Source organism: Aquarana catesbeiana, linkage group LG09, assembly GCF_042186555.1.
Source record: "Aquarana catesbeiana isolate 2022-GZ linkage group LG09, ASM4218655v1, whole genome shotgun sequence".
NCBI lineage: Eukaryota > Metazoa > Chordata > Amphibia > Anura > Ranidae > Aquarana > Aquarana catesbeiana.
The window spans coordinates 260,084,620-260,098,291 of NC_133332.1; the positions used below are offsets into that span (position 1 = coordinate 260,084,620).

At 45.7% G+C, this 13,672-nt stretch overlaps 1 protein-coding gene across 2 annotated transcripts in view; it reads left to right on the plus strand.

Annotated features, from left to right (window-relative positions):
• Positions 1–13,672, plus strand: part of LOC141108568 (SLIT-ROBO Rho GTPase-activating protein 3-like) — a 152,594-nt gene that overhangs the window by 52,544 nt on the left and 86,378 nt on the right. For both annotated transcript variants that reach the window (XM_073600287.1, XM_073600286.1), the window contains exon 4: positions 717–899. In XM_073600287.1, the coding sequence (XP_073456388.1) occupies positions 717–899 (183 nt within the window). The remainder of the gene's footprint in view (positions 1–716; positions 900–13,672) is intronic.

Genomic DNA, 13,672 nt, shown 5'->3' on the forward strand with positions numbered 1-13,672 from the left:
GAGGCTCTGCCAAGTAGCATTGGTACCAGAACTATCCAGGCGCCATCTGGTGAGAGTTTAATCCACTACTGCTCCAGGAACCCCTAGAAATCTCTAAAGGAACCCTGGTTGAGAAAGGCTGCCCTAAAGGAGAGGTACAGCCAAAGCTCGTTTGGCTGTACTTCTTCTGTGGATCACAGGAGTGCAGTTTGTTTTGTACTCCTGTGACCCATTTTCAGCAGAGTGCTGAACTCCGCTGTCTGATGACAGTCCAGGCTCGGGCAAGATGACGACACTGGGGTCAGGATCCTCCCACATGCCTAGAATGGCACCCGGATCAGCCTCTCAGAGAGCCTGAGCTGGCCGCTCCCACCCCCTCCACAGCCCAGCGCTCCAGTGAGCAAGGAGGGGGGGCAGAGCAGAGAGCGGTGACTGACAGTCAGCAGCTTTTTGCTCGGTTCTCAGTGTTAGAGCCGGTGGGGGAACAGATGCTGTATTGGACCAATGCTGCATCCACCTAGGTAAGTATGAATCTAAAAAAAAAGCAATCCCCATACTTCCCTTTTAAGCTGTATGTCAGTGGCAAAGTACCCCCTTACTTTGGTGGTCATTGTAGGTGGGAGACAAATCTGCGACTGCTCAAGGACCCCCTTTCTTTGGTTCTTCATTCATGCTCTTGACTGTCTCACCTCTATCGAATAGTGCTTGATCACCTACTTTATATCTTTTCTCCACAGGCAGTGAAGACCTACCAGCTATACCACAACGACTGTCTGAACTCTGAGCACAAACTGAGGGAGGCCGAGAAGCAAGAAGAAAAGCGCACAGGCAAAGTGAGCGAGCAGACTGCAAGCTCACCAGTAGCTGAGAGGGGGCCGAGGCGCAGTTCCCTAAAGAAGACTGAGAGGCTTGTAGAGAAGGTAATGATTTCAATATACAAAGACGCCACTTTCTGAATGAACAGACTTGCCTACACACAATCAACCAAAGTCCGTCGAATTCGTACGTGATGACGTACGATGTACGACCGGACTAAAATAAGGAAGTTCATAGCCAGTAGCCAATAGCTGCCCTAGCGTGGCTTTTTGTCCGTCGAACTAGCATACAGACGAGCGGACTTTTTGACCAGACTCGAGTCCGTCGGATAGATTTGAAACATGTTTCAAATCTAAGCCCGTTCAACCTTTGAGAAAACAAAGTCCGCTGGAGCCCACACACGATCGAATTGTCCGACGAAATCCCGTCCGCCAGGCAAAGTCTGCCGTAAAATCCGCTCGTGTGTACGCGGCATTAGGATTTCTCTGGGCTCTTGGACAGCAGTATTGAGAGTCTGGGGAGAGAGTAGTGTTAGATGGACTAGGAGATTTAAATGGACTTGCCTATCAACAGTCAGCACGCAGTTTTTTTTTGCTTTGGGAATAAAGGTTTTCTATAAATGGATAAAAGCTGACCATTGTAAGCAGTCCTGTCGGTGTCAAATAGTTTGTCCGAAGTTGAAAAGTAACAGACTTGCTGGCTGGAGGACCAGATGAAAATAAAGGAAAGAAAAAAGAAAATGAATGCAGCCACCAGGGGCGTAGATAAGGGGGAGGGTCAGGGGGGTTGAAAAGCCCCCCCAGAGCCTCCGTCTATGGCATAGCAGATAGGCTATTGCAGCCCTTTAGCTGAGGAACCGGCACAGGAGCCACACAGTCAACTTTCGCTGGGTATAATAAATGGGAGTTCCGGCCTGTTCGTTTTTTGTGTGGGCAGCCCAGGACTCGGTATAGTGCATTATGATGTCATGTGGGAGGGACTGAGGCAGCTTAAGCTACCCTATTCCGTCCTGCTGACCCCTCCCCTTGCCCTGCTGATTCTGTCTTTGTTCCTGCTGACCCCTGTACCCTGTCCTACTAACCCCATCCTCCGTCCTGCTGACCCCTGTACCCTGCCCTACTGATCCTGTCTTCAGTCCTACTGACCCCTGTACCCTGCCCTACTGACCCCCCGTTTTCTGTCCTGCTGACCCCTGTACCCTGCCCTACTGACCCCATCTTCCGTCCTGCTGACCCCTGTATCCTGGCCTACTGACTCCGTCTTCTGTCCTGCTGACCCCTGTACCCTGCCCTACTGACCCTGTTTTCTGTCCTGCTGACCCCTGTACCCTGCCCTACTGACCCTATCTTCCGTCCTGCTGACCCCTGTATCCTGGCCTACTGACTCCGTCTTCAGTCCTGCTGACCCCTAGCCCATACCCTGCTGTTAAGAGTTTGGTCACACCCACATTTTTCCAAAATCACTCCCTCAAGTGTCCCTCCTTCTGAAGTTTAAAAGTTGAAAAGTATGAGTGTGGAGGGAGAGGAGAACTCTGATTCACTGCATCAGCAGCCACCCACTGATGAGGAGAATGTGCATAAGGGGGAGGCAGTTTGAGAAAGTAGAGTTTAATAATGGGTGAACAGGAACTGGGATGTGGCCTGCAGTACAGGACAAGTTGGGTGGGAAGAGAGGACTGCAGCAGAGAGCGCTTTGTACAAAACCAGGTGAGACAAAAGGAGTGTGAGCTAGTTAGAGCAGCTGTTCACGGAAAACACAAACCAACTAGAAGCAGCAGCAGAGCCCTGGGACACACAGGCAAAGGCAAAGCAGCCCTGTCTATACACAGTACAGACATTAGCCTGCAGCTCAGTCCAAAATATAAAATAGAGCGCCCCTGTAAAGATCCTGACAAACTTTGAAGATTCCATGTTTATTATTTGCATCACTAACAGATGTGCCTGCTGGGGGCGCTGTATAAACAGCAGCAGGATGAGGACTTCCCTTCATGGTCTCAGAACAAAATTGAGTCGGGTTGAGTGCTCAGCCATTTACAGGACACCTTGTAATTTATCAACAAATACAATGTTTCCTCTGATTGACTAAGGTAGGTGGATAAAGAAGAGGATCTGACAGAGAATACTATCTATGGGTGTGCCACATCCAAAATTTAAGGGACCTAGATGCAAAAATACAAGAATATATTGGTGGGTAGTCTTGTAGGTGTAGGCACTGGTAAGTAGTTTTAAAGGCAGGATGGTTTTAAGCACATCCTGTAATCTCCAGACCTTTACATTTAGGACCCCAGTATACACACAAACTCTGTGCCTGGGCACATGATACAGGGTTTTTCAGCGCCACCTTGGGCCACCCATTTTGCTCCTCTGGGGGATATATTTTTCCATACATCCCAGGGGGTTCTAATTAGATCTTTGAGTGGATACTTGTGGGAAGCCAGACGTGAAGCTGCATTATTTCTATTTTTTTTTTTTTAACAGAAAATTATTATTTCTATTTTTAATCACATGGATACTCATGCATTGTAAATTAATTTTAAATGTAATTTCCTCTGTATGAACCCTGATGAAGGAAAAAATTTTTTGAAACGCGTCGGTTCAGTGAGATCTACTTACCTTCATTGACGTTTTTTTATTGTATCCATATTGATGTTTATTTGTATCAATACCATTTATTACTGTCTTTTTTATATGAAATTTTCTTTATAAGTAAAATTATATTTTTCCAAAGGATTTGGGGAATCCTTCCTTTTCTTTTTAAGGTAGGTGGATAATGTCACAATCGCCACCTAATCTAATCAGAGGAAATTTTGTATTTGTTGATAAAATACAAGGTAAATGGCTGAGCTCTCAACCCGACTCAATTTTGTTCAGAGAGCATGAAGGGAAGTCCCCATCCTGCTGCTGGAACACAGTGCTGTATCCTGTATAAAGCTGATTCTACATACAATTTACCCAGTTTAGCCCCCCTAATCAATGTGCCTGGCCCCTAATCTACATTCAAAAAAGCTCGGGCGCAGAGCACTGAGCCCACCCAGTTGTGTGATAATAGCGATTTAATATTTTCTATTGTCTTCCTGATTCTCCTCCTGGCAAATCAGGAAGTGGGTCCTGGCCAATCAGGTCTCAGGACACACTTCCTGTTTGTCCGAGAGGAGAAGTAACGGCTCTTCCTTCCCCTTGCCTCCTAAGTTAAGGCCTCTGATCGCCACCTTCCTGTCCATCTCCTGTGTGCGGGGGGGGTCGATCGCCGCATTCCCGTCCGTCTCACGGGGGGGATCGCCCCCTTCCCGTCCATCTCCCGCATGGGGGGTGGGTGTGTGGTGTTGGTTTGCCGTCCCCCCAAAATATTGAGCATCGGCCACCACTGCTATTAGTTAAGGAAATAGTTAATTTGTGCCCTCAATTTGTCACATTGTGGCAGGCGCGCTAATTATTGTTCTCTTGGTACCCAAGGCTGAACCCCAGGCAAAAAAATTATCTACGGCCCTGGCAGCCACCTAATATAACGATTGGTAAGCTGTAAAATATTACATTTTTGTTTTTGAGTTTAATACCGCTTTAAGTAATTTTCAAGAAAAAAAATGGAGACTGCACACGTGTGCGAAAAATTTAACATTTCCCGCTGATTAAAATAAGAGCCAACACTTAATTTCCAGTCTGTATTCAAGACACCTGCACCTACATCTGAAGAGTGCTTTATGGGCTTCATGCCTATGCTGCTTAGCCAAATTGAAGACCAACAGTAATAGGCCAAAAGTCTGATTAATTTTAAACAGGATGACTGATCAGCTGCTGCTGGCAATAATTCTGTTTCTAGTAGATAACCGGAATGCTTATGTATGTGGTCACTGATCTTCAGGATGTGACTGATTTGGAAAGTTAATGAAATGCGTAAGTCAACATGTTTTTTTTCTGTACCTGGGACCAGTGCCAGGTTTAAGTTTTATGACTCCTAGGCATGTTGGTTGTGTCATCCTCTATGATCACGGGCCAAACACTTCTGTTTTTGCTTTCATATTATATATAAATTGTAAAGGGGACAGGCTTTACTGATAGTGAGAGTAAACCATGCACAAGACAGGGACACACAAGAAGAGCCGAAGCAGGTTTGTCCTGCACTTTTTTCAGCAAGGCAAACAAACACGGTTTCAATGCAGTACAGAATTGCACTTGTACAGCAAGTTCATAGCATTAAACAAACCATTTGCTTGTCTGAGCCATTAACTAAACTTGTGACATTTCCGGACTAATAAGGTGCCCCCTAACGGGTTCCCTTTTTTAGTTTTCTGTCAGCAGTCAGCCTTTTCAGCTCCCACAGCAGAGAGAGTGAGAGAGCCCTGAGCATCAGCCAGCTCGTTTATTTAAAGGCGTGTCAACAGCTGAGCCTAATAAGGAGGTCTGGATTAGATGGGGACAAGGGTCTCCAAACTTTCTAAACAAAGAGCCAGTTTACTGTCCTCCAAACTTTAGCAGGGCCGAACTGTGGCCTGTGGGAGTGGATAATGCCTCAGCCTGGGTGGTCAGTGGGATTAAAAAAAATTACACAGCACCCCTGTGGTTAGGGGGAGGAGGAATAGTGCCCCATCATTGGTATTAGTGATTAGAATAATGCCCCAATGTTGGTGTCGGTGGGAGAAATGGTGCCCTTTCGTTGGTGTCAATGGGAGGAATAGTGTTCCATCGATGGTTTCAGTGGGAGGAATAGTGCCCCATTATTGGTATCAGTGGAAGTATTTATGCTTCATCATCCATTTTAGTGGGATGAATATAATCCCATTGTTGGTGTCAGAGTGAGGCATAGTGTCCCAAGAGCTGGATAAAGGCAAGCAAAGGGCTGCATCCAGCCTGCGAGCCACAGCTTGGAGACTACTGATCTAGGTAATAGTATATCTAGCAGTAGTTAGTAACACTCAACTCAGGTTTTTTTGTAATGCTGAAGATGTTTCATAGCTTATTCAAGCCACTTCTTTGGTTCTAGTAGGTAAATCTTATTGTCCAAGAGATAGATGGGAGGTGTGAAAGCTATGGAACCATCCTGTTCTAGTTACATAATCCCATCTTTGCTGTCAGGAAAGCTTTATAAGGGTCAAACATGGGTGAAGGTGTGAACTGTTGTCAAACACCATTAAATGTGGAAGACAGATGGTTTTGAAGGCCCCATCCCCTGTTTATTGATGGTTGTTTCAGTTTGATGTAGATGGCCTGTTTTGTGCCACCTATGAACAAGTAGTCCTCTCTATCCAAAATGTGCATTTCATTGTACTCAAAAGAATGGCCCTTTTCCTTAGGTTTTAGGACTTGGCTTGTAGATATTTCCCTTCTATGTTGGGCACTTTAGTTGTTAAGGGGTTGCTTCATCTCCTCATTGTGCAGGTCTTTGTATTCCTCACTACACTGTATTACATATACCATTTACTTCACTTATATTTAGATGTTGGGTGCATAGAAAAAATTGCTGTCACAGTGTATAATTGGGCCTGAAAGACACAATGAATGCAATGTTTGTTAAATATCCTTTTGATTTTTTCCAACACTCCAGCTACATACTGAATGTCTATATCATGCAACTTTGTTTGATGGTCCTGTATTTTTGCTTGACCTAGTGGACATTTGAATGTAAACCAGTCTAGGTAACCTTTCAAAGTACTCGTGGGATGTCAGTGTTCTTCTATGGATGTTGTGTTTGTTGGTACCATCTCAGTCTGATGTTGCAGAGTTCTAATAACCTCCAGTTGTATTCCAGTGGGTGGTGAGTCTTTCACGCTTACCCCTGACACAGGTGGTCAGGCACTATAGCTAGCTTCTGTGTTCTTCACCTATAACAGCAATTTTTCACATAAGGCAAGCAGGCCTACGGGTACTTGGTTGCCCCCGGGACTTATACACAAAGCTATAGTGTCTGGCTACCACCCCAGGGCAGGCATGAACTGAGCAAAGCGGTTGGCAGATAGGCAGAATGGTTTAATGACAGTCCAGGTACAGGGCAGGTAAAGTTCAAAATAGTCAAGGTCCAATCTGTAGTCAAAAGGCAGACAGAGTTCAGAGAATAATCGTTATCTAATTTGAGGATGTCAATAAGGGAATCCAACGTAACAGGCATAGGAACAGGGCAGACAAACAGGTAGCTTTAGCATATATTACACACACTATCACATGAGACTGCATGCCCGACTGGCTTAAATTAGGTTTGGTCTCCACTCAGAGACTGGTTATCGCAGCCAAAATCAGGATGCTGGAATGAGGGGCAGGAGCCCAACAAGCTCCTGACAGTCAAAAAGAAGATGCTGCTCTGTGTGGGAGAGTTTGTCCATGTCACCCCTGTCCTTGCCATGTAACAGACAGTCCAAGAATTCTTATCCTGTTCTAAGACAAAAACATGTGCTTCTCTGTGCTTATTTGTTTTAAGTGTTGTTCCTACCTGCGTGGATATATATTCTAGACTCTAGAGCAGGGGTCTCAAACTGGTGGCCCTCCAGCTGTTGTGAAACTACAAGTCCCATCATGCCTCTGTCTGTGGGAGTCAAGTTTGTAACTGTCAGCCTTGCAATGCCTCATGGGACTTGTAGTTTGGCAACAGCTGGAGGGCCGCCAGTTTGAGACCCCTGCTCTAGAGTAATCTCCTGCCACGTATTAGAACTGAAGAAGTGGCTTGGATAAACTGCAATATGTGTTCAACATTACAGAAAAAATTCAGTTAAATGAGGCTTATTCCCATCAGAGCTCTACAAAGTTTCTGTCTTCCAGGACCCAGGACAGGATTACGATTCTGAGAAAACAAAAAGTTTGATTTCTCCATATCAGTCCTAAACCCTGAAACCCCTCAGTGTGTAGGTGAGAAATGTAGGTGACACAGCCAATGCTTCACCTACACCATCCACACTGCTGCCAAGCAGTGCCCCACCTACACACCATCCACACTCCTGCCAACTAGTGCCTCGCCTACACCATCCACACTCCTGCCAACCAGTGCCTCGCCTACACCATCCACACTCCTGCCAAGCAGTGTCTCACTTTCACGATCCACACTCCTGGCAACCAGTGCCTCACCTACACGATCCACACTCCTGCCAACCAGTGCCTTGCCCACACCATCCACACTCCTGCCAAGCAGTGTCTCACCTTCACGATCCACACTCCTGGCAACCAGTGCCTCGCCTACACCATCCACACTCCTGCCAAACAGTGCCTCGCCTACACGATCCACACTCCTGCCAAGCAGTGTCTCATCTTCACGATCCACACTCCTGGCAACCAGTGCCTCGCCTACACCATCCACACTCCTGCCAAGCAGTGTCTCACCTTCACGATACACACTCCTGCCAAGCAGTGCCTCGCCTGCACCATCCACACTCCTGCCAAGCAGTGTCACACCTTCACGATCCACACTCCTGCCAACCAGTGCCTCACCTACACCATCCACACTCCTGCCAAGCAGTGTCTCACCTTCACGATCCACACTCCTGGCAACCAGTGCCTCACCTACACGATCCACACTCCTGGCAACCAGTGCCTCACCTACACGATCCACACTCCTGGCAACCAGTGCCTCACCTACACGATCCACACTCCTGGCAACCAGTGCCTTGCCTACATCATCTACACTCCTGGCAACCAATGCCTCTCCTACACCATCCACACTCCTGTCAACCAGTGCCTCACCTACACCATCCACAACCCTGCTTGTCAGTGTGTCATATACATAGTCCACAATCCTGCCAGCTAGTGTCATATTTAATTGAACCTGTGTTGGGTGGTAAAGTCGGATCTCTGTTCAAGAAGTACTAATGCCTTGCTCCTGGTGTGAAATCAATCAAAAGAACTTCCTGTATAAAGATCTTGATCTGGCAGCACTGGGAGCTGTGAAAGGTTCATGAGGGGCCTTTGTAGTCAGTTTAGTTTAGAAAGCAGGTCAGTATAAACAGTCCAAGCAGCTTAAACCTTAACCCTAAAATCTATTTTTTAGTATCTTTGGCATCATGATTCATTCTATATAGTTTTCTTAAGCAAATCTTTTTTTTGTGAATCTGTTGCAAAATTACCTAGCGATCCTACCAGCAATGTAATTTCCTGTTGCAGGCTGACAAATCTAAACCTCTGCAATTTGAATTGATCTCACTAAAAAATCTATGCTGGATGGAGCCCAAAGGGTTTTCGAGTATGGGGACAAAAACAGTAGATTGTTAGCCTGGCTGGCCAAAGGACAACATGTGGTGACTCATATTGGTAGGTTGAAAGATCTCGATGGCCGAATACTGACCACATCTGCAGAGATTAGCGACAGATTCTTCAATTTTTACCGGGAGCTATACTCTAGCCACTTAAGGACTAGCCTCCTTTTGAGATTTTGGTGTTTACAAGTTTAAAACTGTTTTTTTTTTTTTGCTAGAAAATTACTTAGAACCCCCAAACATTATATATTGTTTTTTTTCTAACACCCTAGAGAATAAAATGGCGGTCATTGCAATACTTTTTTTCACACGTTTTTGTGCAGCAATCTTACAAGCGCACTTTATTTGGAAATAAGCGGCGGAGGGCGCGGGAGGGGAGTGGCACCTCTCCCGCCGCCGATAACAATGATCTCGCAGCGATTCCGCTGCAGAGACCACCATTATCGTAAACACAACCGGCTCCTGAAGAGATGGATACCTTGGTTGTGGCAGCAGTTGCTGTCGTTACTGAGATATCCATCTTTAAAGTGCCGACGTATATGTACAGGAGCCAGTCGGCAAGTGGCTAGAGTAACTTATGACACTTCTGAGTTGACTTGAGTACTTGGATCAGGTTAAATTCCCCACACTTGACTCGGCGAAACGCGTGGATCTGGACAAAGGTGTTTCCCTCGAGGAAGTACAGGAGGCGATGGGTTATATGCAATCGGGGAAAACCCCTGGGCCTGATGGAATCCCAATTGAATTCCACTCTGTCTATCAGGAGTTACTGGCCCCTAGGTTCACCTCTTTACTGGTGCAGTTTTCTGTCCGGGACTCCATGTCTGCAGCGTTAGTAGAATAAGTGCCCAAACCAGGTAAAGACCCCGAAGAATGTGCCTCTTACAGGATAATCTCTTTAATGCTGATGCCAAATTACTGGCCAAGATATTGGCCATTTGTCTAGGTAAGCTGATGGAGGAACTCATTCATGTTGATCAGAGGGGGTTCATGCCTGGGATGGGGACGGATATCAATATCCATCGACTGTTAGCAACCTCCCATAGCAACGGGGGTACGGGAGTCATAGCCTCACTGGATGAGGGGAAGGCTTTTGACTCATTATAGTGGGAGCACCTATGGGAGGTTTTATGGAGGTTTGGCTTTGGGCCCAAGTTCCTTCACTGGTTAGGTTTTCTGTACAAAACTCCCAGAGCAAGGATTTGCACGAATGACACCACCTCAGATTTTTTCCTTCTTCAGAGGGGGACCTGCCATGGATTCCCGCTGTCACGCAGCTTATTTGCGTTGGCCCTGGAGCCCCTGGTGATCCTGGTTAGGGAATCCTGACGCATTGAGGGGCTGCGGGTTGGTCCTCTGGAGGAGAAAATATCACTTTATGCGAATGATGCGCTACTGTACCTGCATGATGCTGATACTTTGTTGAATGCAGCCCTTGAAGCCTTCAACAAGTTTGGGCATTTCTTGGGCATGAACTGGACTAAGTTATTTTCCTTCTCCATAGATGTACAGGCCAGGGTGTCTGCGACCCAGACTCTCCTGCTGTGAATGGAGGACTTCAAATATTTGGGGATTAGGGTGACATGAGATTTGCAGTCTTTCCAACGTCTCAATCTTCAACCTGTAGTTATGGGACTTAAGGACCATTGTTCCCGGTGGGCTAATTTATCGATTATGCGCCCCAGGGGATTAAATATATTAAAGATGATTTACCTACCTAAGTTTTACCATATATTTAGGAACTGTCCCACGTGGATTCCTTCGTCCTTTTTAAAATATTGGACAGTTGCATTGGCTTCTTTTTGTGGCAGGGGTCTCCTCCTTGGTTAGCCAGATCGACTCTTCAACTTCCAGTGAGTTGTGGTAGACTTGCTCCACTCAACCTGCTGGCGTATTATTGGGCGGCTATGCTAGTCACAGTTAGCTGATGGTTTGAACAGTCCAGAGCCAATGCTGCAGTATGCCTGGAGGCGGGCATTTTGGGATCCCTTATGGAACTCAGTAATTTGATATTTAGGGAACCAACGGCATACTCCTCCCTCCCAGACCCCACTAGAGTGACTTTACAGGTATGGGTGGTTTCTCCATCCCAATCAGTGGTCTCCTTTCTGTTCATTATGGGGGAACCCCTCCCTTCCTCACTTTAGGATGCTTCCAGATCCACAGCACTGGGCCCAATTTGGGATAAAGACACTGAAGGATGTTATGCCCGCAGGGACATTACTCTCCTTCCGAGATCTCTCCAGTAAATATGGACTCCCTAGGTGGATGGTGTTCTGATACTATCAGCTACGCTATGCGGCAAGAGCACAATTCACTACTACACCTAGCCTTAAAGCTGACACTATTGAAGATTTGCTGACTCAGGACTCCTTAGACAAACCTCTCTCTACGTTGTACTTGGCACTCCTCGGGGTAGATTCGCCTAAAATGGAAGCGCTGTGGGAAAAATGGAGGGCAGACATTCCGAGTCTGAACAGAGAAATTTGGTAGGAGTGTTTTGAGGATAGCTCCAAGCTTGTGATATCTTCTAGAGACAAACTAACACAAACCAAATTTCTGCATAGAATTTACTATACGCCTCAGAGACTGCATAATTTTTACCTACAGCACTCACAGAACTGTCCGCGGTGTCAGTCTCCTGATAGGACTTACATCCACATGTTCTGGACCTGCCCTACATTGATGCAATTTTGGGCTGCAGTAATGGAAAGTATTAATATTTGCTTGCAGCTGGATATTCCGTTGATGGCTGAGTTGGCTTTATGTGGTATTCAGGACGGTGACCAGCAACCTAGGTACACCAAGTTGTTGGTTTCCTCCTTACTATTTTATGCAAAAAGGGAGGTGATTTTGGTAAAATGGGCCTCCCCCTTGCCCCCCCCCACTGTAGAGTGATGGGAAACTTCTGTCAATGCAGTGTTACTAATGTATAAGCTGACCTATACTAATAGGGGGTGCCCTCAGAAGTTTGAGTGGATCTGGATCCTAATAATATCTCTTTTGATTTTTCCGGTTACATATAACGTGATATGCTGTATGTAGGGCCCCCCATCTCCCTATTATTTTGTAAGTTGTAGATAACAATATAGCTCTCTGTCACAGCAATAGCTAAATGTCTATTATGTGTATTCTATGTCTGTTCAACTTTTGGGTTAAACTGTTCTGCTGATTTTGCAGTATGGAATGTGTCATACCATGTCTTCTCAATAAAGACCAACCTTGTTTGGGAAAAAAAAAAAAAAAACCTCTGCAATTAGCAACATGGCCATGTATGCAAGTCAACTGATGAAGAGAGCACATAATTACATACCATAGTTACATAGTTAGTCAGGTTGAAAAAAGACACAAGTCCATCTAGTTCAGCCCAAAAAAAAAAAAAAAAAAAAAAACAGCAGTAGTGCTAATTTCAAGACTGGCTTATCGTTGTCACTCTGCAACAGGATTTCTGTATAGAGTGAGGCATGTTGCCAAAAATACTAAAAGATAGATTTTGTGTTTTACATACTTTAAACTTTAATGTCTTTAGGGAGATACCTTCCATGTTATTTGCCTGCTTTCATGGACAGCTTTACAATTTCCAGCTGTATATAAAAAAGGGGATACGCTTAATGCTATGGAAAAAAGGCCTTCTTTAGCATGGCAGCATGGCTTAATTTATACCAGGGTCTAACTTTGCTCTTTTTAAATACACCAAAACCTGAATATTTGAAAAGAATGTCTATCTTCACATTTATTTTTTTCAAAGAAGACTTCCAAAATAAAGAAAGTTGACAGCAAAACCATACAACCAAGCACCCCAAACGTTGTCATACTAGTTGGGATATTGCCAGTGGACCCATGTACAGTACACTGTATATTTTACAGTGATACTAGTGGAGCTTACTTTTAAGGAGTCTATAGAAACCAGATGACAATCTCCTGATATGTCCATTTTCGTTTGGATTGGGGGACCTTAATATCTGTGACCTACATAGGTGTGCGCAGCCTAATGCATTAGGGTGTGCACCCTTAAGCTCAAACACACATGCATGTGTATGTATCTACATATATATGACTCCGGCACATTGATCTCCCTGCTGGCACAGTGAAAGAGAAAAGGATAAACACTTCTCTTATGGCAGAGCCGGTAAGAGGGAGATCTTTCCCATGTTCCTGTTGCTACACAGAACGATGACACTAATGCGCATGGGGGGATTAGGGTGTGCCTGGGCACACCCTGTGCGCACGCTTGTGGTGACCTATTTGCAGTGACTACTGGACAGGGCTTGTAGGCTGGCCAGGTGGGGCCTACAGGGGTAGACAGGTTGTTTGTCACGTCCCCCATGTTTCCCAATTTACTTGTTGGGTGCCAAGTACTGGGTTACATGGAAGGCCTACCCCAAGTTGGTTCTTCTGGGCTATGTTAGGCACTTTGTTACAGGGTCACTTACACATGGGGTACCTTTGATTTGTGTGTCGTCTTCATCAATGCCTTGGGACAAGGCTAAGGCTGCCATGGCGGAATATTCAAACTTAAGGTTGGCCTTTATTCTTAGAGATTAACGTACATAGAGTACACTGACCCTGTAACTGTTCTGCATTTAACTCTTCGTTCCCCGTGGCAAGCCCCAAACTCCCTTATCCCCCTGACTGAACTCTCTCACACTGAACCACTGTCCCTTACATAAAACACAGGACCAGTGGGCAGGACCCAGAGCAGAGCCGCCA